At 43.5% G+C, this 24,993-nt stretch overlaps 1 protein-coding gene across 1 annotated transcript in view; it reads left to right on the top strand.

Annotated features, from left to right (window-relative positions):
* Positions 1-21,243, top strand: part of LOC120538029 (E3 ubiquitin-protein ligase DTX4-like) — a 91,850-nt gene extending 70,607 nt beyond the window's left edge. The window contains exons 3-9 of the mRNA XM_039767413.1: positions 9,590-9,651; positions 10,241-10,402; positions 10,696-10,757; positions 11,649-11,807; positions 14,497-14,658; positions 18,966-19,055; positions 19,182-21,243. Coding sequence (XP_039623347.1) covers positions 9,590-9,651; positions 10,241-10,402; positions 10,696-10,757; positions 11,649-11,807; positions 14,497-14,658; positions 18,966-19,055; positions 19,182-19,406 — 922 coding nt within the window. The 3' untranslated portion in view covers positions 19,407-21,243. The remainder of the gene's footprint in view (positions 1-9,589; positions 9,652-10,240; positions 10,403-10,695; positions 10,758-11,648; positions 11,808-14,496; positions 14,659-18,965; positions 19,056-19,181) is intronic.
* Positions 21,244-24,993: the final 3,750 nt, after the last annotated feature.

Raw genomic sequence — 24,993 nt, 5'->3', positions numbered from 1 at the left:
CATTCACTGTGCCTGCAGAAATGCTTAAGGGGGCTTGTGAGAAGTGGGGATGTTAGATTTGTGACCTTGTTTCCCTGGAAACGGGGCCTAGCTTTATTTGCAAGTGAAAGCCTTTGGTAAGGATGGACAGTGTGTCCTGAAACATGCTCATGTTAGCACAGGAATCCATCTGTGATAAATGAGTCAGTCAGTCACTTTCTAACCTGCTTAGCCCTGAAGAGGGTCACGCAGGGGTCTGCTGGAGCCTATCCTAGCTAGCACAGGGCACAAGCCAGGAACAAACCCTGGACAGGGTGCCAGTCCATTACAAGGCAAACACACACACCAACCAAGCACACACTAGGGCATATTTAGGATGACCAGTCCACCTAACCTGTATGTCTTTGGAAACCAGAACACCTGAAGAAAACCCACTCGCACACGGGGAGAACGTGCAAACTCTGCACAGAGAGGACCTAACACGTGAACCCTGACCTCCTTACTGCAAGGTAGCAGCATTACCACTGTGCCTCTGCTCTGTGATAAATTGTTTAAACATTTACTGAAATTTGATTTATATATATAAAAGAAGAAAAGAAAGTGGGTGGGCCGAGGTCTACCTGGGCCCGATGTAGGCGCCAGCCCCGACCTGTCCTAAAACATATGAACGACCCATGCAATTTATGATTATTTTGAAGATTGTTTGATCTTCACAAACCCGATTCTGCTGTCCTTTCAAACACAGAAACCCGTTTAGTCATCAGTGGCATCTGTGGGCCATTCTAGGTGGGCTAAACAAGAACAAAAAAAAGCAAATGTTCTTACCATATGGGGAGAGAATCCAGAAATGTCCTTTGGGTTTTCTACTCCCATCAGAGCCATCGTGGTGGGAAGCAGAACGTCTCTTCCAAGTCTGTCGGAGTTGCCAGCCCGGAGAGTGTTTGTATGTCACTGTGTCACTGTGCCAGTGTGACTGTCAGCATGGATCTTTTCAGTTGCTGACAATTTGGCAGGTTGTCATTTTCGCTTTTCTGCTGCTGCACAGGCTTGTGTGTTTTGTAAGGTGAGTGGTGCCGTTTCAGCTTTGCTCACTTCCTGCCACTTTTTGATTGACCAGACGGTTTGATCAAACAACAAGAACCCAAACCCAGCACCTTCACTGTATGGCCATGTTGTTGTCAGTGCGGCAGACGGAGCGCCATAAACCTCAAGAGCTTAGCCCAGATCAGTGGGGATGAGGAAGTCACACCAGCTGAAGGCAACAAAACACCGCCAATCTGTTCAAGTACCCTTGGCACGTGCCGGTCAAGATGCTGTAGCTGTCTCTTCTGAAAATGTGCTATTTTTGATATATAACATTAAATTAAATTTCTGGCAAAATTTGGCGTGAAGGAAAAAATGCTAATGCAGTGTGTAGCAGAGTGGCGCAGTGGTTAGGGCTGTTACATTTAATTGAATTGCTTTTTTAAGATTTGTTCAAACTAACTAACTAACTAACTAACTAACTAACTAACCCTAACAGCTCAACTTGGTGGCTTTGTGGACAGAGCCTATGGGAGCCCTGCTCTTTCCCTAACCCTAACGGTTCTCACTATGAAGTGTTTTGTGTAAATTAAATAATTTTGACCCCCCCAGACACTGTATCCATGTTGTAGATAGGTAGATACTTTATTCTTAGATACTTTATTAATCCCAAGAGTAAAGTATAGATAGATAGATAGATAGATAGGATTAATAAAGTATCTATCTATCTATCAGATAGATAGATAGATAGATAGATAGGATTAATAAAGTATCTATCTATCTATCTATCTATCTATCTATACTTTATTCGTGGGGATTAATGAAGTATCTATCTGTCTATCTATCTACAACATGGATACAGTGTCTGAGGGGTCAAAAGTATTGATTTTACACAAAAAGCTTCATTGTGAGAACTGTTAGGGTTAGGGAAAGAGCAGGGTTCCCATAGGCTCTGTCCACAATGCCACCAAGTTGAGCTGTTAGGGTTAGTTACTTAGTTAGAACAAATCTTATAAAAGCAATTCATTTAAATTTAGTTCAAAAGAAGTAAATTAGCAGAAAAACAGGTCACTCATTAAGAAAACGGTTAGAATGAAAACCTGCAGCCACAGTGGTCCTCCTGGACCAGAGTTGGCAACCCCTGTGCTCAAATGTGGCACAGACCAGTTTACAGGTGACAGTAGGCGAGTATAAAGCACTGAATAGAAGACAGGCACGTCACCCTGAAGAGCCAGCGGTGCCACGCTGACTGCTTTGGGGGGGTACAGCATCTCTCCCAGTGGTTGATAGGAAGCAATTTGACTTTTCATGAATGTTGATAGAAAGTAAAAAAGAAAGCCCATCCAAACATTCTTAGGCCTTGTCCACAAGTATCGGCTTTATTTATTTATTTTTCAAACAAGACTTTCCCCACTTTGTTTTTTAAAGCAAAACTCCATCCATGTGAAAACACAAAAATCTGCTGCCAAGAGCACGAAACAGGAATAGATAACAAAGAGAATGTCATCTAAATTAATGTCAATTTTTCTTTTCCCCAAATGTGTGTTCAGCACGGAATTTGCGAAAATGCGGGCGTCGTGAACACCACCCGGCCATTTCACTACGACGTCAATAAATGAACGCCTGTAATCACGGGTGGCTTGCATGCGAAGAGGAAACCTCCCCTTACTGTTCAAATAATCCATGGAATCTGTGGATGGCTGCTTTATTTCTACAGAGTGTTTGATTATAGCAGCAACATTTATTTCTTGAGCACGTTTTCACAGAAATGGTGAAGCTCAAAGTGCTTTACAAGATGAAGAAAGAAAAGAGAAAAATATAAAAAGAAGATCAGGTAATACTAAGTAACAAAGAATAAAGTAAGGTCCGATGGCCAGGGAGGACAGAAAAAAACGAAGGAAAAAAAAAAAAAACACTCCCGAGGGCTCAAGACCACCCAGCCCCCCACGCAGTGACATACTGTATCCCGCAGGGGGTGCTAGCATCCTTGTTGGAATGAGTTCTTTTATAATTGCGGTGTTACATAACCCGAAACTATATAGATATAATATAAAAAGGTGATACCTCTCCCTTAGTGATACGGTGGTAAGAAATCACATAGGAGAAATAACTTCGCCTTCTTTAATCGCGGTTTACGCGGCATAACAGACGAAGGAAGCCAATGGCAAGAACCCAGTTTGGGAGTGGTGGCCTGATGTATAGACTCTGCCATTTTCGTCGTTGTGCTAGAAGGATTTTCCAGGTTGGATGACATTATTTTGCAATAGCCCATCGGCTTCAAAGGTGTGCCGGGCAATGTGCTGAGGCTTTATACTCTTTCTCCATGTGCAGGGCCCCCATTTCCGTGAATCATTCCATTCCAAACAAGGAAAAGCAGATCCAATGTCATGCTGACTTTAGCACACAGAAATGCCCGTTTCGCAGTTGTCCCTAACTGTCGTCTTCTAATGCTCGCCTAGCAGTTCTTATATGGTGAACTCCTGTGTGCTAAATCTGGCTTTGTGTTTGCTGTACGTGTGAGTAGAAAGAAAAGTGGATTTATAAAATATTTTTGTACAGAGCACAGCGACATATTAAACTTATATTCTTATTACACCTACGTAGCGCATTCTGACACCTCTGTCGCTCAGTATAGTGGTAAAGTAATTGTACGTTTAATTATAAACACGTATAAAGTCCCGTTGACGAGGGTAACGGGACATCACAAGCCAAAAACTCAGTTTTCCCTGTCTATACGTAAATCGGGAAAATTGAGTTTTTAACATCTTCACCCTGGCATGAATTTTTCAAAAGCTCCGTTTTCAGGGACCTCGAATGTCGTTTGCGTGTGGAACAAAACTCCAAAACTCGTACAAAAAGCTACGTTTGAAAAAAGAATACCTGGGTACGTGTGAACAGGCTCTTAAATCACTTCATCCACAATCTGGTTGAGGAGCTCAGAGCCTACCCATGGGGAAATGTTACTTCTCAAAGGTTGATCTTTGATGGCTCACAGAACGTAAAAGAGAGAGAGATTCTCATTTACGTTTCATTTAAGGATCTGCTTTGTCACAGACGTTGCTCGTAGAGTTCCTGAGGAGAAACGGCTTCAGACTAAAACGTCAACACGAGACAAGACCGAGGTAAAAGGAGTCCAACTTGAGAACTTGGTTTGCAAAGTGTGATATACGAGGGGCAATCAGACAGTTCACCGGAATTGTGATATAGCAGGAGAGGGAGAGATCTGATTCCGCACGCATTGTTGTAGAGGGGAGTGCAGCACGTCTATAGACCGGTTACAACAGGTCTAGATTGGTTTCGGCGTGGAGTATTGTTTGAATTACCGTTTCAGTTAGACTGCAGCAAGTTTATGGGTCCAGCGACAAACATGTGAAAATTCCATCTGGTCCGAGGTCGGCAGTCTTGGGACAAACTTCACGCAGACACGTCTCATTTTCAAATCTGCAGCGCCACTGGCGTATCTGAAGCTGATTTCCCCAATTTGGAAATGGACTTGATGTTAGCACGTTGTTGGAACTGCGACGTTGCGCCAAATGACTAGGCACACGTCTAACTGAAACGGTAGTTCAAACACCACTACACGCCGAAACCAATCCAGACCCGTTGTAACCGGTCTACAGATAACAATACAATACAATACAGTACAGTTTATTTTTGTATAGCCCAAAATCACACAAGGAGTGCTGCAATGGGCTTTAACAGACCCTGCCTCTTGACAGCCCCCCAGCCTTGACTCTCTAAGAAGACAAGAAAAAACTCACAAAAAAACCCCAGTAGAGAAAAAAAATGGAAGAAACCTCAGGAAAGGCTGTTCAGAGAGAGACCCCTTTCCAGGTAGGTTGGGCGTGCAGTGGGTGTCAAAAAGAAGGGGATCAATACAATACACAGAACAAATCCTCAATACAGTATACAAATACAAATTTTAGAATTACGTAGCACAATTTACCAGTAGATGATATCACATAATAAGATTTGGATATTTTTAGAGTCCTGGAGACCTCATCCATTAAGCTGCCTTCCCCATTTGGCCATTCCACAGCTCAAACAGTGCTGGGCCAGCCAATCCGATGAAAGGCCCCTCTTTCCCATGATTCCTGCGATCCTCCATCAGGGATGACTTTACCTTAGGCAGGCAAAACAACTTGGCAGGTGGGCTGTGGCACCAAGTGCCACATTTGAGTGCCAAGAAGAGAAACAGAATAGGTGAGGGTTGGTATCCAATTCTAACTCTCATGTTACTTATGTTTTAGTGCTAATGACTAACCACAGAGATGCAGTCTGTACAGTAAATCAGCAGCTCTAGTCAGGGTGAACTAAACTGAAGTAGTGAGTCTTCAGCCGGGATTTGAAAGCTGAGGCCGAAGGGGCATCTCTTATAGTAGCAGGCAGACCACCCAACAGTTTAGGGGTCCTGTAACTAAAAGCTCGACCACCCACTGTTATTTTATTAATCCTTGGAATCCTAAGCAGACCAGCATCTTGAGAACTTAATGTGCACTCTGGTTTGTAAGTCATGATACGTTCAGACAAGTAAGCCGGACCTCCGCCATTTAATGCTTTATATATTAAAAGGAGGATTTTGAAATCTGCCCTAAACTTAACCGGGGGCGAGTGTAAGGATTTAAGAACTGGAGTTATGTGTACGTATTTTCTCGTTCTTGTAATACTTCTTGCAGCAGCATTTTGGATTAACTCATTTTGGATTGAGTGTGGACCTCGTCGAGAGGTTTACTTACCTCAGCAGTGACATTCATGTGACTCTTCCTGTGAAGTCAGTAGACAGATTGGGAGAGCATGGGGGTCATGAGGTCGCTGGAAAGGGGTGTGTGGCGCTCCCGATATTTATGCAAAAGGACGAAGGTCCAAGTCTTTATAGAGTCCTGGTGCTTCCTGTCTTACTATATGGTTGTGAGACATGGACGCTATCCAGTGACCTGAGACGAAGACTGGACTCCTTTGGTACTGTGCCTCTCTGGTTAATCCTTGGGTACCGTTGGTTTCACTTTGTGTTGCTCATGGAGTCCCGAATGAGGCACATGACTTACATTGTGAGGGAGTTACGGCACAACAGCCATGTGGCTCGTTTCCCCGAGGGTGATCCGGGTTATAAGATCCTCATTGTTTGGGACCCAAGTGGCTGGACCAGGCCAAGGGTTTGCCCACGTAACACCTGGCTGTGGCAGATAGAGGGTCATTTCCGGAGGGTAGGACTGGACTGCGTGTCTGCCTGGGGGCTGCCAACCGGGATCCCGAGCTGTTTCGATGTGTAGTGGGTGCGGCAACGCGCTGTACCAGTGCATGTTCCCCAAGTTGACTTCACTTGACTTGATTCCTATATGGGCTATTGTGGCAGAAGTGGGCACAAAATATTAAACAGCCCCGGATGGCCTCCCTGAACACACACACACTCTGTATTGGGGCCAGTTCAGAGCCCAACAACCCCCCATGTTAACCTAAAAATGTGAAGTTTGGGAACAACATTTGCACAGACACGAGGAGAACATGCAAACTCCACACAGGCAACCGTGTATGACATTTCAACCCAAGCTGCGATGCTGCTCTACAAAACTAAATAAATAAAAGGGCAACTTGAAACCTCGTTCTGTACCCGCTCCACCCAGAATTAAGCAGTGCGTGAAGGCAATCATTATTAATAGAGATAACCGGGTTTAATTTTTCATCCAAGATGGCATATATTGACTTGTGATCATTCCAGGTGAATCGTGTAACTGTACTGCATGATTAATGGCGGCGCTGAGTTGCGTTCTCTAAGCCCCGACCGTCGACGCTGTACACGTGCCTCTTAAGGCACCAGCTGCCTTCCCTCCTCAAACAGCCAGCTATCAGCTGTGGACTGTCTGTTGCAATAACGTTAAATCTCTCTTCCACTTCCATGACCTCTTGCTGAAGTGCCGGGCACATTGATAAGAGCCTTCCTGTCTAAAGTTGTTGTTGTGTTTTTTTGTCCCCCCCTCTTTGAGGAGAGCAGCTGTCATTTACAGCCGGCACATCAATATGTTAACCGCCACCTCACACTCCCCGGCTTAAGGACGCTAGGAGTTTGTGTCTGTGCAGATTAGCTGCCTTCCCTACACACCAACACACACACACACACACACACACACACACACACACACACACACACACACTCTGTGCGTCAGCACAGGTAGAAGCGCAGATGTCATTCTCTGAGGTCATCCAGCAGATGTCCCACAGGAGATTAACTGTTATAAGGAGAGGCAGACGGCGAACCTGCCACAGACGTCCTGCCACCGCCTTTAGGTTGGGAGCTTCAGGTTTCCACACTCGGCAGAGAACAAGACTTGGGGGTTTGCAGTCACTGGGGTCTCTCGAGTCCTCTTTGGAGATGACTGTCTTAGCTGCTTTAAGGTGAGTGGGCTGCACACACACACACACACACACACACACTTACCTTAACACCTTTTAACTGTGCTGTCCAAATCTGCTGTACGTGTAAGGAGCTTCTTTGTGTTCATCGTTTTAAGATTTGTGCCTTGGAGGAAAGATCAGAATTAAACTAAAAGAATCCGTAGACGGACAGGACGCCCGACAATCTCCATTACACCCGATGTAGTATTATTATATATTATTACCTCCCTGGCGAGGTGTTCCGGGCACATCTAACCGGGAGGAGGCCCCAGGGGGAAGACCAGACTATGTCTCTCGGCTGGCCTGGGAACGCCGCGGGATTCCCCCAGAAGAGCTGGGAGAGGGAAGTCTGGGGGTATCTGCTCAAGCTGCTGCCCCCGCGATCCGATCTCGGATAAACGGAAGAGGATGGATGGATTATAGTATCAGATTCTAGATGGTTTTCTATGTTTTGTGTATGGCTTCTGCAGTGCGTATTTAAAAAAAAAAAAAAAAATTTTTAATGTTTTTAAAGAAAGGACGCATACATCACTTTAAATGTAAGTGTATGTGTTTTAGACGCACTTGGGCTGTAAGAACAGCATTTGTTGTAGCGATGCAGCAAAGTGGTGAGCCATCACTATATACCTGTGTGTTTATGCTGCATATGACAAGAATGACCTTTTAAACCTACACATACTGTACATGGATCTGCTCTTCTTTACAATCTGTACTGTATATGTGTGTGTGATGATGGGGTGGCGTGAATAAGTAAGGCCTGCAGGTTTATATTTTGTTATTTGCATCCCTTATGTGCTTTTTTGTTGTTGTTCTGGTGTTTGCTTTGGTTGTTCACTTGCGTTGTTAAGAAAGCCCCTTTTCCTTTTAGTCCTTCTAGTTGTCGTTTGAGTTCGGGGACAACACATAAGTACCCCTTAGAGTCCACAAGAGTTGTTATCGTCACGTGTGCAGTGAAATTTTAACTTGTGTTAATCAACATGCAACTTGTTGCCACTCTCTGATGCCATCATTTAGTGAGCAGAAGTAGCTTACCTCACAACCTTAGTTACCAGAGTGTTGGGATGGCACTTTGACCAGGATGATTAGTGTGCCCTTACCCAGCCTGGAGGCCATTATATTGGATGGACCGTGGAATCCTGCCTCAAAAACTGTTTTTCTGAGCTTGACGGTAACTTAGCTGTGGTGCTCCTTTACGTGAAGCGGTGCACGTGGAGTTTTGCTGCCGTTAACTTCTTGTAACCAAAGCGCAGGCGAGCTTTAGAGGAGGGAGAGAAGACTGGAATATTAAAGAAAGTGGAGTAATAAACCGACATCTTGGTTCATCTTTATGATGTCTAACTGAACTTGGCAGAAGTTAAACGAGAAGCTGCGTTAGCGAGTTCAGACCGCGTCACTTTTAATACAAAGTCCCCCTCGTCGGAGTGGGGATGAGGAGTAAGTTTGTGTGAAGTATAGCAGCACACATTTTGGATTAGAAAAAGAAGAGATAAAGAGCGGGAAGAATTTGCCTTCAGTTGCTTAGTCGATCACAGGTTTGTAAAAGTTGTAAAATTTTTAAGCATGTCAGCCTTATTTAACATTTGATTAGAATCGTGGCTTTTAATTATGGGAGGCATTTTATTTCCTGTTATGCCATATGTGTTAAGTATTTTGTGTACATGATGTAGTAGTTTATAAAAAAAAAAAAAAAGTATTTTAAGGGTTACTGTTTTGCTTTTGACAGGAATTGATTGGAGTATTTTAATGGCTGCACACAAGTACGTTTTGGTAAAACACAAAGAACAGGTAGACTCTATGGTATGCAGTCAAGGCTAACACTTTAATGTGGAACAGAAGGCATCTACATGCCTGGTTATGCTTATTGTTAAAAAAAAAAAAAAAAAATTAAAAGAAAAAAATTGGGATCCATATTGACCGTTAAAAAAAAAAACCCTCATTGGCACATCCATGGTTCTGTAGTTGCCCACTCAAGATGATGCCAGCCTTTTACCAGGACTGCGACTATTAAATCAGACTAACCTCGCCCCTCTGGCCAGGGGCATTAAACACCAAAGGAGTTATGACATTTATGTGCCTTGGTTTTTTTTTTTTATTATTTTTTATTTATTTAAATGTTTTGTTGTTGATGAGACAGGACACACTGGGCATGTGCCACGCTTTAATTTACCAAGCTTTCCTTTTGTTTTCTCCCCAACAGAGTTCCTACTGTTCCGGTCAAAAATTTGAATGGATCAAGTCCTGTCCATCCTGCTCTCGCAGGTAAAGCTTCACAAACTGAATCTCAGCTGCTTATTACCTTTATAGACTGGGTATTTATTTTTAATTGGAACTAAATATTTAAAATTCATTCATAATGCGATTACAAATTAGGCTTTTTGTTTATCGTAATGGGCACTTCCAAGAACAGTGACGGACCAGTCCACCTCTTGTCATCCTTGTTGGAGAGGCTTGGATTTGTTAGTAAACTCTTGAATTTCAGGATCCTCTCACGAGAAGAATAAAACCAATGGAAATAAAGGGTTGAGCTCGTAAAGTGGGGTTGAAAGTGGGAATATGTTACACGTGGACTGCCTGTATTTGCCAAAAACAGTCTGCTCTGCAGTAATGATGACTGGCTCTGCTGTCCGACTTCCATTCAAATCTGTAATTTACGCACAGCCATGATGTTTTCAAACTGTAATTGCTGAAATAATATGGAATTGCTGATTTCTCACTGATCATAGAGTGAGGCCCCCCGAGGAGTCTCTACAGAAGGGCATTTTAAAGGAATGTTTACCATTAATGCTGATAATGGAAAGAGAAAATGCTGGGATTTTCCATGACTTTATCTCCCATTGGTCCCAAACAGGAATCACCGGGATCCTGATGAGTGCTGCTGGGCTACCTGTGTGCTTAACAAGGCCACCTAAACTTGTCCTGCACCCGCCACCTGTCAGCAAAAGTGACATTAAACCCATCCCGGGCATTGGCAACTCTTGTCGGAAGACTACTAAGAAACAAGCACGCAAAGGTGAGACAACTGACCATCCTGTTAAAAGAAATTTCAGGGTTGCCATTGTGGTTGGCACTGCCATCTCACTGCTCTAGAAGTCTGGCTTCACCATCCAGCCTGGCCACTGTCGGTGCAGAGATGACAAGTTTTGCAGGTGACATGGTGGTGTTCTCTGGGTACTCTTATAGCCCAAAGACTTGTGTGTCAGGTTAAATGTGCCCTGCGATCAACTGGCACCCCATTCAGGGTTGGTTCCTATTTTATGCTTGAAGCTGCAGGCTTAATGCTCTTTTTTTTTCATTCCCTTCTAGGTAAAACCCCTGAAGAAGTTGTAAGAAAGTACCTGCAGAAGGTTCGAAATCCACCTGAAGAGGTGAGCTAACTTCTTCCAGTCTGTTTGGCTCTGGCACCAACATATTTTTGATATCCATCCATCCATCCATTCTCTAACCCGCTGAATCAGAATACAGGGTCACGGGGGTCTGCTGGAGCCAATCCCAGCCAACACAGGGCACAAGGCAGGAACCAATCCTGGGCAGGGTGCCAACCCACCGCAGATATTTTGATATTGTTCCTGTAAATGATAAAAACAACAAAAGGGTAAATAGTAAAATGTGTAGAAATGCTGCCCATCGCATATTGTACAAAGTTTTCTGTGTGTCTGTTTAAAATTGTTTTAAGTTTCTTTATTAGCACAAACAATTTCAACATAGGAGAAACTTAATAATTAAAATTATTTCTGTATATATCAAATCTAATATACAAGTATAATCCGCTAGCTGCACTACCCGTCCAAGAGGGGTTAAAATCTAAGTAACCCACGTCGACTTCAGCATTAATGTTTACAGTGCGCCATGCATTGCATATCTCTCTGATATGTGCCATTTGGTATGGGATTCATGAAAATTCTGAGGCACCATCTGTTGGAAAGACGAATGCAATGCATATATCTAGTTCATTTGTTTGTTTTTTTTTTCATTCATTCATTTTATTTTGTTAACCCTTATTCCAGTTCAGTTTAGTATAAACAGCCATAATCTGCTCACTCCTTTAATAGTTCCCACCATTCTAAACTCATTACTTTATTCTTTCATTTTCTTAACTCTCTTAGTCCTATGGAAGCTGAGAGAGGACATGCAGTGTTTTTTATTTTCTCAATATAACTGAATCATTTTCTTGAAATGCAATATTGTTCATTTTTGTTTGTTTTCTCGAGATAACAGAATCATTTTTCTGTTCTGCGGTGTTGTGTTTGCCCCTATAGGACTGCACTATATGCATGGAACCACTGGCGTCACCCTCCGGCTACAAGAGTGCTCAAGGGCAGCCGCCCGTCAAGCCCGACCTGGTGGGCAAACTGACAAAATGCGGGCACATCTATCACCTGCACTGCCTTGTGGCGATGTACAACAATGGCAATAAGGTGGGTACTACCTAACGTCCCGTAAAGCTCCATGTGTGTGAACGCCAGTGGTTAGACTGCAAAAGCCATGGTGGGTTTATTTTTGCCCATGTCTTTTCCTTGAGGTCTGGACCATTTTAAAGTTAAATGCTGGGTGCACACTATGAAGGTGGGAATGTTGGGAAAAAACGCAGCAAAAATCAAAATGAGGCTTTAGTAATGGGCTTGCAGAACAATATTTTCTGATATGCCAGCAGTTCAAGATATCCCCATCCTTCATCCAGCTGTAACGTGACTTTATAAAGCAGGGGTCCTCAATCACAGTCCTGGAGGGCCGCAGTGGCTGCAGGTTTTTGCTCCAACTCAATTGCTTAATAAGAAGCCTTCATTGCTCCAGTAACACTTCTGCTTCACTTTAGTTGTCTCGCTCGTTAAGATTTTGAACCCTTATTGCTTATTTTAGTTTTTAAACAGGTGTAGCCTTGTTTCTTAATTGCTCCTAATTAGCAATAACATGTAAATAACAAAGGAGACCAGCATTTCTCCATTTAGCTTGTTACCATTTACACCTGTGTGTATGTATCATGCACTGTTGGGTTTAATTCAATTCTGGAAGGAAAATGAGGAGAAAAAAGTGAAGGACTGAGAATTACTCCTCCATTTTAGCCTTCAAATCATTTGGATGATATCCTTAGAAAGGGGAAAAAAATTAGGATGTGAGAATGACCTGACATGGCAGAGTTAAAGCACTAAAAAGCCACGACATTAAATTATTATCAATTCTAATTAAGCAACCGGGTTAGAACAAAAACCTGCAGCCACTTCGGCCCTCCAGGACTGTGATCGAGGACCCCAGTTATATAGGGAACTGATTGTATGTGTTTGCTTTTGGCCAGCAGAGGGCGGCCATTCACTTATGTCAGGGATGTCCAAATTCTGACCCTGGAGGGCCGCAGTGGCTGCAGGACTTCCTTCCTGCCATTTTCTTAATCAGTAACCAATTTCCACTGCTAACCGACTTCTTTTCCCTTCATTTTAAATGTCTTTGTTATTTTACAGTCCTTTGAATTGTTCCTTAAATAACAACAACAACATTTATTTCTATAGCACATTTTCATACAAAAAGTAGCTCAAAGTGCTTTACTTAATGAAGAATAGAAAAGTAAAAGACACAGTAAGAAAATAAAATAAGACAACACTAATTAACATCGAATAAGAGTAAGGTCCAGTGGCCAGGGTGGACAGAAAAAACAACAAAAAAAAAAAACTCCAGACGGCTGGAGAAAAAAAAATCAAATCTGTAGGGATTCCAGACCATGAGACCCCCTGACCAGTCCCCTCTGGGCATTCTACCTCACATAAATGAAACAGTCCTCTTTGGATTTGGGGTCCTCACGGAAGGACTTGATGATGATGGTCACGTAGACTTCTGGCTTTTAATCTATCCATCATTGTTGGAGTATCATGAAGCTTTGAGTAGGTCGCCGCCACCACAAAGAAACCGGAAAAAGAAACAGAAGAGAGAGTTTGGGTCAGTACGGATTTTAGAGCCACCATGAATAGCAGTTATGATGAAATTGAACATACAGAGTATCAGGATTAACTTAAAGTGAAGTTATGAGAAGGCCATGTTAAAGTATTGTGTTTTCAGCAGTTTTTTTAAAGTGCTCTACTGTATCAGCCTGGCAGCCAAATAAAAACGAGATGTGAAGTGAGCCAACAGTTGATCTGCTATGTCCAGCGGCCTCAAACTCCAACCATTTTCATAACTAGAAGATGATTCTTTTTGTTAATTTAACTCATGATATAATTCCCCGGCTTGCTGGTGCTCTCATTCTGCCACCAACAAAATGTTTTGTGAACCCGAGCAGAGCAACATTGCTGAGACCTTCGCCTTTCTTAATTTTCACAAATCATGTGAAGGACACGGATGAGCCGGTCATGTGTTGTGTCTCCTTATTGTTTGGCTTGTAATTAAGGAATAAAAGAAGCAGTTGAGGGGACAAAATCTTAAATGAAGGGAAAAGGAATTCATTAACAGCAAAAATGGGTCATTAATTAAGAAACGGAGTTTCTGTGGAATGAAAGCCTGCAGCCATTGCGGCCCTTCAGGAGCGGAGCAGAGCTGGACACCCCTGGCTTAAGTGAATAGATAAGAGAAAATGGCGTCTGCTGAGACGTAAAAGTAAAATGAAAGGAGCTGTGCCAGCCCTCCTGCCAAGTATTTTCTTTATGCCAGATATATACGAGTGCAGTATGCTGGGCATGGGTCGGTGCCACTATAATGTTGGCCTGCTTTCTGGTATTCTGTTCTCAGATCTTCTCAACAGTCATCCACCCACTTTTTTTTTTTTAATTCCGCAACTTGAGTTTTTCCAGCACTACCGCTAATGAAGTCTCTCCTGAAGGAACCATGTTGCACGATTTCAGTCCAAATGTAAACATTAGTAAATTTGATGCCAAGGCAAGTTCAAGCCATTGGTGTTTCCTTTATTGTGTCAGTTACCTGCAATTTCAAGATGAGGAAGGATGCTGGTGTACAATGGGATAGCTTGGCAGTCACCCGGTGGTCCAGGCTTCAGAGTGAACCATATTCTTGAAGGCGTGGAGGTGTTTCTCCACGCTTAACACCATAAAACGCCATGATGGCATTAATAGTAATTGCACTTTTTTTTTTTTTTTTTTTTTTTTTGTTTCCCACATTCTGCAGGATGGTAGCTTGCAATGTCCAACGTGTAAGACCATCTATGGGGTGAAGACTGGCACCCAGCCACCCGGCAAGATGGAATATCATATCATTCCACATTCCCTCCCAGGACACCCTGACTGTCGGACCATCCGAATCATTTACAACATTCCCCCTGGAATCCAGGTAATTTTTTTTTTTTTTTTACTTAGTTATGTTTGTGTTGCGCCATTTGTTGGAGTTAAAAAACAACTCAAAACTTATCTGTTCAGGAATGGCTTTTAGCTCTACTTGACTTTATTACAGGGCAGCACGGTGGCGCAGTGGTAGCGCTGCTGCCTCACAGTTAGGAGACCCGGGTTCGCTTCCCAGGTTCTCCCTGCGTGGAGTTTGCATGTTCTCCCCGTATCTGCGTGGGTTTCCTCCGGGCGCTCCGGTTTCCTCCCACAATCCAAAGACATGCAGGTTAGGTGGATTGGCGATTCTAAATTGGCCCTAGTGTGTACTTGGTGTGTTTGTGTGTGTCCTGCAGTGGGTTGGCACCCTGCCCAGGATTGGTTCCTGCCTTGTGCCCTGTGTTGGCTGGGATTGGCTCCAGCAGACCCCCGTGACCCTGTATTCGGATTCAGCGGGTTAGAAAATGGATGGATGGATGGACTTTATTACCCTTCTCTCAGTTTACTTCTCAATCAAGATGCTCATGTAACCTGTATGTGTGTGTGCAAGACCATCAATTCTGTTGTCTGTTATCCTTTTTTTTTTTCTCTAATTTCACTGTCGTAATCGTCTTTATTTATTTATCTGGTTTGTACAATGCTATATACTGTATACCCTGCCATCTGTTCTTATATTCTGTAAGTGCCTTGAGCATGGGAAAGACGCTATATAAATAAAATGTATTAATATTATAATTATCACAAAATATACTTTAATATTTGGTGCACAGCAAACGTTAATGCTGCGGTCTACGTTGGTTACTTAGATTTCCAGGCAGGTAGCACAAATACTAGACAAATGTCATTGAAAATGTGCTGTAGGCCTCATGAAAAGCAATTGTCCCCTGTGTACCTGCAGGCCTTTGAGATGCCATCGAGTAAAGCAAAGCAAGTGTAACAAGAAATCCAGTGTTGGTTATTCTACAAAGATCTTCTAAAATGGCCTCCGCGTATTTGTTGGCACCCCTAGAAAAGATCCTCAATAATTAGACTCGAGTGAATTTTTTTTTTAAACTCGCGGTTTTCTTGAATTCCCATCACACACGTCTCCAATCGGGTAATCAGTCACTCTTCCGATTTACATGGAGACAAGTCGTCCCTCTGCTGTTTGGTGTCATCGTGTGTCCCACACTGAACGTGGACCAGAGGAAGCAAAGGAGAGGGGCAGTCTGAGGAGATCAGAAAGATATGATAGACCAGCATGTGAAAGGCAAAAGGCTAGAAGACCACCACCTCCAAGCAGCTTGGTGTTCCTGTGACATCCGCTGCAAATATTATGTGGAAGGTGAAGTTCCATGTGACTGTAGCCAACCTCCTTGGACATGACCAAAAGAGGAAAATCAACCCCAGAATGCACAGGGGGACAGTGAGAATCGCGGAACAAAAAGCCAAGGACGACTTCCAAAGAGAGACAAGCAGAACTCTAAAGTCCATCAGCGTCTGAGCGCACCATCAGTTGCTTTTTCAGTTAGAGTGGACTTCAATGAAGGAAGACCCAGGATGGCTACAAATAAACAAGCCAGACTGGAATTTGCTTAAATGCACATTGACAAGCTACAATGTCCAGGATGTCATTTGGACAGATGAGACAAAACTGGAGCTTTTTGTCAAGTCACATCAGCTCATGTCCACAGATGAAAACATGAAGCTTTCAAAGAGAAAGAAAACACACCAGACCTACTGAGAAACATGGAGGAGGCTCGCTTACGTTTTGGGGCTGCTTTGATGGCTCTGCCACCAGGTGCCTCGAGTCTGTGCAGGGAACAATGACATCTCAAGACTATCAGGACATTCTGGAGTGAAACGTCCTGCCCAGTGTCAGGGTACTCGGTCATCAACCCTCCAACAGGATAAAGAGCCAAAACACACAGCGAGAATCCTCCAAGAATGGCAAAGAACTAAAAACATGGACCTTCTATGAGCCTAAAGACCACTACCAGCAATCTGGAGAAGAAGACCCCCTTCAAACCTGACCCAGCTGGAGCAATTTTCTCAGGACGAGTGGTCCAAATGACCTGTGGACAGGTGACAGAAGTCTCATGGAGAGCTCCAGGAATCACTTGTGTAAAGGGAATGCAAACTGCAAAGGTTGTGCCACCAAATATGAGATTAAGGATCCCATCATTTGTCTCCATGCCATTTTCATTTGAAATATTCTGTTGAATCCCAACTCCAAAGCAAAGTGTGATTTCTGTTAAATATGGAATAAACATTGATGGTTGCCAATATCTCAATTTTAAGTTATTTTGGAGACAATTGTGGGTTCTTCTTTTTTAATGGAGGGGAACCAACAAATCTATCCATGTCTGCATATACGGTAGAAACCGTACATATAGTGGACACAAGGGGCTGAAGTAACACGTCATCGCGTGGCCATTTTGAATGACATTTTCAACGTCAGCTCCACCATTACGTTTCTCTTTTACTGGTGGCTTTTACTTTCTCGTTTACGACGTATAGGGAAAGTATTGTAATCGTCCAAAAAATTTGACCTTAAGATATTGATGAATCTCGATGTTTTAGACCTCCTTGAGTCCAAAAATACAATTTTTGGAATTCTGTGTGTGTGTATAAACACCGTAACCCGAGAATGCTTTGAATGAGGTCAGCTAAATTTTGCATACATACACTGTATATTACATCCAAAACTGAAGTTTCTATCAACCTTTGGGCCACTTCCGCTAACTGGAAGTTGTAATTTACCTGAAAATGAATACAGTAGGGGTGGCATGGTGGCGCAGTGGGTAGCACTGCTACCTCGCCATTAGGAGACCCAGGTTCGCTTCCCGGGTCCTCCCTGCGTGGAGTTTGAATGTTCTCCCCGTGTCTGCGTGGGTTTCCTCCCACAGTCCAAAGACGTGCAGGTTAGGTGCACTGGCGATCCTAAATCGTCCTTGGGGTGTGTGTGTGTGTGCCCCCTTCGGTGGGCTGGCGCCCTGCCCGGGTTTTATTTCCTGCCTTGCACCCTATGTTGGCTGGGATTGGCTCCAGCTGACCAGGATAGGATATAGCGGGTTGAATAATGGATGGATCGATGGATGAATACAGTAGCAAAAAAAACATAAAATTATCAAAAATAACATATTATACCTATCATAATAATTTGACCATGTTTTTCGGTTTACCCAAATGAATGAACCTTCCCTATGTCCGAGTATACAAGAAAGTCGTGGGGAGATCACTACCCAATTTTTGATAACAGTGTTGGCTGCTAACACAAGATCACTAACATCACAACACGTGACACCCATCATGATGGTCATTTCACATAATGGTGTAGAATGTTAACAGTCCTCGTCTTTGAAAAGCACTTCTTGACGCAATGGCTTGTGGGACTCTGGAACAAACTAGCAAGTCATGGAGTTGAAGCAGAATCCTTGAGAACCTTTAAGAAGAATCGGGGTGAGATGTTGGGACGGCTGAGCTATTAGATAAACAAATGGGCCTGACGGACTGAAGGGTCTCCTCTCTGTGGTCAAGTTTTCTTCCATCCATCCATCCATTATCCAACCTGCTTATGTTCTTGAACTAATTCAGATGAACGTTTTGCGTTTTCTCATCATTTGTTATTCTATAAGTCACTCACAGGTTTGTGAGCTCCCTGGTATGCCAAGTCCTGGTCTTCTCATTTTTCTTTTTACGTATTGTGGACCACCGTGGGGGGTGCGTACAGCCTTCCTAACCCGACACAGACAGGCAGACACAAGTTCCAGTCCTACACACAAGATTTACTGTATTTACAGCTGGGGGTCTTTTCTCTTTACCCACAGCACAATTCACAGTCTACTCTTCAACTCTTCGTCTCTCTTCCGTCCTTCCGCCTCATCTCCCTCCCAGTAAGCTTCGTCCACCTCCTCCCGACTCTGGCTTTCCAAATGGAGTGAGGCGGCTCCTTTTATTCCGGTCCTGGGAGTGCTCCAGGTGGCTCATTAGTATTACCTGGAATCACTCCCAAGTGTGGTAGAAGTCCACCATAAGGCTCTGCAGCCCCCCATGGCGGCTCCCATGGAACCCAACAGGGCTGTGCCAAACTCCAAACTCCTGCAGGAGTCTGTGGTGCCACATCCGCCCAGGAGGGCTGCCCTCTAGCGTCCCAAGGGAGGTATTGCCTCAGCAATGTTCTCTTCCCCCAGTCCTTCCATTCCACTTGCGTCCCGGCCGGGTAATGTCTGTGGCCGCCTGTCACTCAGCCACTGGTGATAATCTGAACATTCTTGGCCTTTTCAGTTCTTTAAGTAATTAGACAGTAAATTAACCGTCTATCTACTTCCTTTACAGGGCCCTGAACACCCAAACCCAGGTAAACCGTTTACTGCGAGGGGGTTTCCACGACACTGCTACCTCCCTGACAGCGAGAAGGGCCGTAAGGTACGTTGTGGACATCTTCTCTCATTTTTCTCTTACGGTGTGTATGGAGATTATCGATTACGGAACATCGAAAATGGGGTGCATCAGACTTCCCTTCATAATAGAATCCCCCCCTTTACTCTCCAGGTGCTGAAATTGCTTCTGGTGGCGTGGGACCGGAGACTGATCTTCACCATCGGCACGTCTAGCACAACGGGAGAATCGGACACGGTTATCTGGAATGAAGTCCACCACAAGACAGAATTTGGGTCCAACCTGACCGGCCACGGCTTCCCAGACCCCAACTACCTGGACAATGTGCTGGCAGAGCTGACAGCACAGGGCATCACCGAGGAAAGCCTGCGTGACTGAGAGTCGTCCTCCCTCGGGAAGAGAAGGCATGTGCTTGGGGACGAATGCAAGGCGTGTGCGATTCCTTCATTCCGATTTTTTCTTTTTTCTTTTTTTTTTTTTGGGGCACTTGCCTTTTCTGTACTGTTTGGCTCTGAGAAAAAGAAAACAAAACCAACAAAAAAAGAAATAATATTAAGCACTTTTTTGTTATTTTTTTTTTATTTTTTGGAAGTTCAGTTGCTCTGCTTGTGACTCAGCATTCCCAGGGGTGCGGGATTGCGGCTCTTTTTCGTCTCCAATGAGGAGATCACTCTGACATTCCTGCCCGCTTGCCCCTTTTGTATTATAGCGCTCCCACGATTTTTACAGCCCCCCCTCCTCCTCCACCTGCATGAGGCCAGGATTTCTTCACCCTGACTGTCCCCCATATGAAGGCTTCTCCACTATGGCGAGTATTCCAGTATCCTCCCGGGAATGTTTACAGTAGCATGACTTTGTTTTCCCAGTGCTCTTCAAGGCTCCCTGCTGCTCACGTGAGCACGAGTCCAGACTGTAAAGCTGAGAGCATGACCCAAAACGTCCAATCTGTCCAATCTGTCCAGAAGCAGAGAGAGGGCTCAAGTAGTACGTCCATAGTTGTGTCGTGTAAACATTAAACCATTCTTGTTGCTTGATACTGTATATTTGGGGGTAGGGAGCTATTATCTGGACTGATGGGTAGCTGTAGCGGGCCGCTCTTCAGTTTTCTCCGACTGACCACGGGAGTCGAGTCTTTTTTTTTTTTTTATAAATTTTTGTCAGGTTTGTGCATCTGTACGTGCGCACGTGTGTGAGAGAGCGAAGCAGACAGAGTGTCATTAATGGATCATCCAGGTACCCAACGGGCTCTACTTGTGCTGTGGGCATTCCACACTGGAACAAAATCCAGGTATTCCGGCTGATTTTTTTTTTTTTTTTTGCTAAAGAAAGGGGCACCTGCTTTGGGTTTGGTTAACCTTTTCCTACGCTATTCACTTCCCACGAAAAAAAAAAAAAGAATGGAAGGGTGGGATTCATGGATGCAATTTGCTCCTCAGTCTTCCTAGGAATTTGGCTGTGATAAAGTTAACGATGAGGCGAATGGGTGGGGTGTGCACTCCAGGGAATGTGGGTTAGGGGAAAAGGGTGGGGTCTAGAGTTTAGATTGAGGGGTGGGGCTAATGGAATAGGGGAGTGGTCAGATGAGGGAGGTGTCTGGGGTAGGGGAAATATACTTTAAAAAAAATAAATAATAATAAAATATATATATATATCAGGTTATATATATATATCAGGTTATATATATATATATATATATATATATATATATATATAAAACCTGATATTATTTTATTGGGGAAAAGTTGACCACTCACCTACAGTAGCCACTCCATAGCCCGTAATCGTGCATGAGAAAAAGAAAAAAATCGGCTTGCATTTTGTCGGTACTACGGAAATGTAGCATACATCTCTTCCCGCTCCACTGGGAAGGATTCAATTTTCCATTCTGTAGTTAAAAAAAAAAAAAAATGCTAAAAGGCTTCAGAATGTACTGAAAGCAGGTCCTCCGGGCCTGAAAGGATTTATTGTGATTGGATACTTGCTGTGTCATGTGACTGCTGTTTTCTTTTACATTTTTAGCAATTGATTTCAATCTCTTATTGCTATCACTGCCATATCCAGCTCTGATCCAATCCATACAAGTTCAGTCCAGTTTGGACTAGTTTTAAACCTGTACTGTAATGTATACGATGTTTCTCTGTAACAGACCCACTCTTGTTTGTACGTTTATCATTTTTTTTTATCATGACCTTTCTTTTATTAAAGAAATATCTATTTTTATTATAGAGGCAGACACACACCGGCTCCTCAAATCGTAATTTGTGCAGATTTCCTCACTTTGTTTTGGAACAGGGTTGACTATTCTACACCTCCAAAAGACACCCAAAACTGGCGCTACAGTAGGTTACACTTTATTAAAGTGTGTTGGCTTGAGGGACGAGCTTCGTGGGTTCAGAACTCGCGTCCCACTGACTGCTGAGCCACCCTGTTGCTCCTAGGCTGGCCAGATGGGGGAGGCGTAGTCCTCCAGTTGTCTCCCGAGTGGTTTAAGTAGTCACAAACACAGTTTGTGGAGCTGGTGTGCACGTCAGCCTGTTGATTGTAGAAACAGTTGTAGGGAAAACGATTTAAAAAGCCTAATAAAAGGAAATGTAAAGTGTAGTGACTAGAGGTTGACTGGAATGTAAGGCCACTAACTAATCCTGACGGTGTTTTCATGGTTTACCGTCTCCTGATCTGACATTTCTTGTTTAATCTTCCGCACCACAACAGCCAATAATGTCCTGTTAGTTGGACTTCGCATCTGAAACCAATGTGCCATAACGCCTAAAACTAATAATCTCGCTTACTAAAACTGTCCCACTCCCTAAACTAATAGTAATTCTTATTCAGAAATGGATAACTTCTCTTCGTTTACAGTGGCCAATGATGTCCTTTATGTTGACCATACATGTAAAGCAAATTGTGACCGTTACCAACCCTAACCCAAACCCTAATTACCACTACCAAGAGAGCAAAGTGTTGTGATTCTCACACACACACAAGAGAGTGACAGAAAGGTGCAAAGCCTACAAAGCGTGGCCCTCCCTACTCCCTATAACTCTGTCCAGATAAGGCTCACTCCCCAGTCAGCCGGAACTGCCTACTCTAGTGGTTGGCCTCGGCCTACACCGGGCCAAAATGGGTTTGACTTTGAAAGTGCTAAAATAATTCAGAAAATCCTAAGAAATATATTTAAAATATCATACAATGGAAATAATTACACAAGCCAGGGCAAAAAAAAAAATCTTTACTAGTAACGCGCGGCCCTCCGCTTCTCCCAAGGTCGAGGTTCCAGCCACAGTAGTTCGCAAGCAAGTTGCTTTACGCTCAGTGGATGCCGGAGCTGCCGTTCATTCTTCTTCCTGTCAATAATCGGTTTCTGTAGTGTGCTTCATGTTCAGCAGATGTCACTGCCCTTCATTTTCATTCTGTCATAGCACCCTTTCGATCAGTTTTTGATCGCGGTTTGCTGTAAGAAAGACACAAACCTTCTGTAACTTCTCAGAGGCTGCGGCTAGCCAGCTTTTGTGACCATTACCAAGGTCAAGGGTTCTAGTCAGAGTGGTTTACAACTACTAGCAATTTGGCTGCGCTGCATGTGCTGAAAGCTCAGTGGATGCTGGAGCTGTCGTTCTTCTTCTTCCTATCAATAATCAGAGTCTGCAATTTGCTTCATGCTCTGCAGATGTCGCTGCCCTTCTCATGTCACCTTCTCGATCAGTTTTCCAACACGGTTTACCGTAATAAAGACACAAACCTTCTTTAACTTCTCAGAGGTTCCCACTAGCTAGCTTTTGTGCTTCACCAGCATGTAACAAGCCATAAGCTTTTCATTCAGACCAAGATCAAGGTTACACTCCTACTGGTTCACGTGTAGTCACGTGAGAAGATGGACACAACTCTTTGCATTTTATATATACAAATAGATAAAGGATTTACTGACAAAAATGAAAAAAAAATACTTAAAAATATAATAAGACAAAAGGACCTGTGTAAAAGTTTAGGCACAGTGAGCCCAATACGTGAAAATCCGAAGACATGCTAAATTTCCAGCAAACCATGAAAGTTGAAAAGAGGGCAGTAGTAACAATTCCAGACTCTCTTCTCCCAAATGAACTGCAAGGAACTCTCACAGCCTGCCTTTAAAGGCTGGGGGGGGGCGGTTCCTTAGCAGTGAGGTAATGGTTGGCCCCGCCTCTTGGGGGAACACACCCACAAAACATAAGAAGGATCGGAGAACGAGATTGTCCAAATAGAAATGAAATAATAGACAAATGCAATAAAACTAACTAAGAATGTGGAATTGGATAAATAATAGGGGGCGGTCTACAATGGCTGACCCTGCGCTCTGATCTCCAAAAGTCCTACGAAAAGACAGAGAATATCAAATCAAATATGAGCCAAATCAAAAATGAACAAAAGAAATTTAAACATAATGATAATGTCCCTTATCTACCCCTAACCTAACTCTTATCTATCTACATTCAAGAATACAGTAATGTCCCTTGTGGTGGGAATGTCCCTAAGGTTGACCAGCCCAAGATTTGAACTCTGATCTCTCAATAGCCATACACAGTTCCCAAGCACCATCCCATAATTTAATTTCTCCATAAATATTCCTTATCCGAAAATATACAAAGCTGTGAAATGTCACAATTACAGCAGCAGAGATATCGGACAACTACCGAACAAGATCATTTGATTTAGCCAGTCCTAGTACTTCTCATGGAGGACTTGCGTCACGTCGCGGCTTTGATGGACTCGTTCCATAAGAACATTTGTGACAGCTGAACTGAAGAAACCCCGTGAAGTAACGCTTAACTAACAATTCCTGTATTGACCGAGCAGTGCAATTAATAGTAGGAGTAGAATGTTTTAGCATCGTTGAATAGAAAGCCTGAGATGGGTTAGAGGAAGAAGGAGAAGAAGTGTGCGGCTAAAGAAAAAGGGGTAAAGAGAAGGATGATGAGAAAGATAGAGAATAAAAGATGGTTGTGGTGGTAGAAGATGGGGCACCAAGCCGGGGAAGGTAATTGCACCAGAAAGCCAAGCATCGAGAACAAAGTCAGTCTGTCTGTTTCAGGAGACCCCAACCGTGGTTAGGCTCCCACTCCATTCTTAAAGTTGTGCTCGTCCGAGCTTGCTCCCTACAGAGACTGAAAAGGGAGGTTCATTGTGGATTTCCCCACACACCAAAGCTATTTCTCTCTGGAATGTAATGCCAGTTACATCCCAAAGGTCACAACAAGATGGAGAACTTTTCTAAATCTCTCCGTCTGGTGACTTGTCAAGCTGCTGAGCCAGCGTATTGGAACCACAGGTCTATTCCCAAGACCTTCTCATCGATAGGTCCATAGGGGAGTATGGATTCTTGCCATTTTTGTTTCCAAATCGTCATGCACAGGATCACAAGTGTGATGATCACGCAGGAGCCTTCAAGATGACTCGCTTTTCACTTGACTCCAATGTGGCCGAACTACCGAGCTGCACCTTTAATTCACTCACATTATTAGGGATCGGGCTCAAGTTTTTCATTTTGTTTAACATTGAATTAATACAAATACTAACCATAGATGTCTCCTTTATCACCTATAACAGCCAGGACAGATAGCAAGTGCCGACTAACCTGTTAGTGAAGTATGTGTAACCCACCAATGGTTTCTTCAGTTTGGCTGTCCCAGCATTAATATCTGTTGACTGCAGCTACGACAAAAAAAATAATTACCGTATATACTCGTGGATAAGTCAAGGCTTAATTTTACAATATAATTTCTGGTATTTTATAATTTCGGTCGTATAAGTCGAATGCAGAAAACTCATGCTATTGGTCCAGGAGATTACGGTATGCTAACGCCCACCTGAGAGAGTAACCACGGAGCACACAGCCTTTGTTTTCTGTGTATTGTGCCTACGTGACCACACGGTAATAACCGAACTATTCCGAAGCGACATTTAGTGCATACACCCTCATACATGTTTATCG

Source organism: Polypterus senegalus, chromosome 10 (assembly GCF_016835505.1).
Source record: "Polypterus senegalus isolate Bchr_013 chromosome 10, ASM1683550v1, whole genome shotgun sequence".
Lineage (NCBI taxonomy): Eukaryota > Metazoa > Chordata > Cladistia > Polypteriformes > Polypteridae > Polypterus > Polypterus senegalus.
The sequence above is the reverse complement of the archived record's forward strand: the minus strand, read 5'-3'. Positions and strand labels throughout refer to the sequence as shown.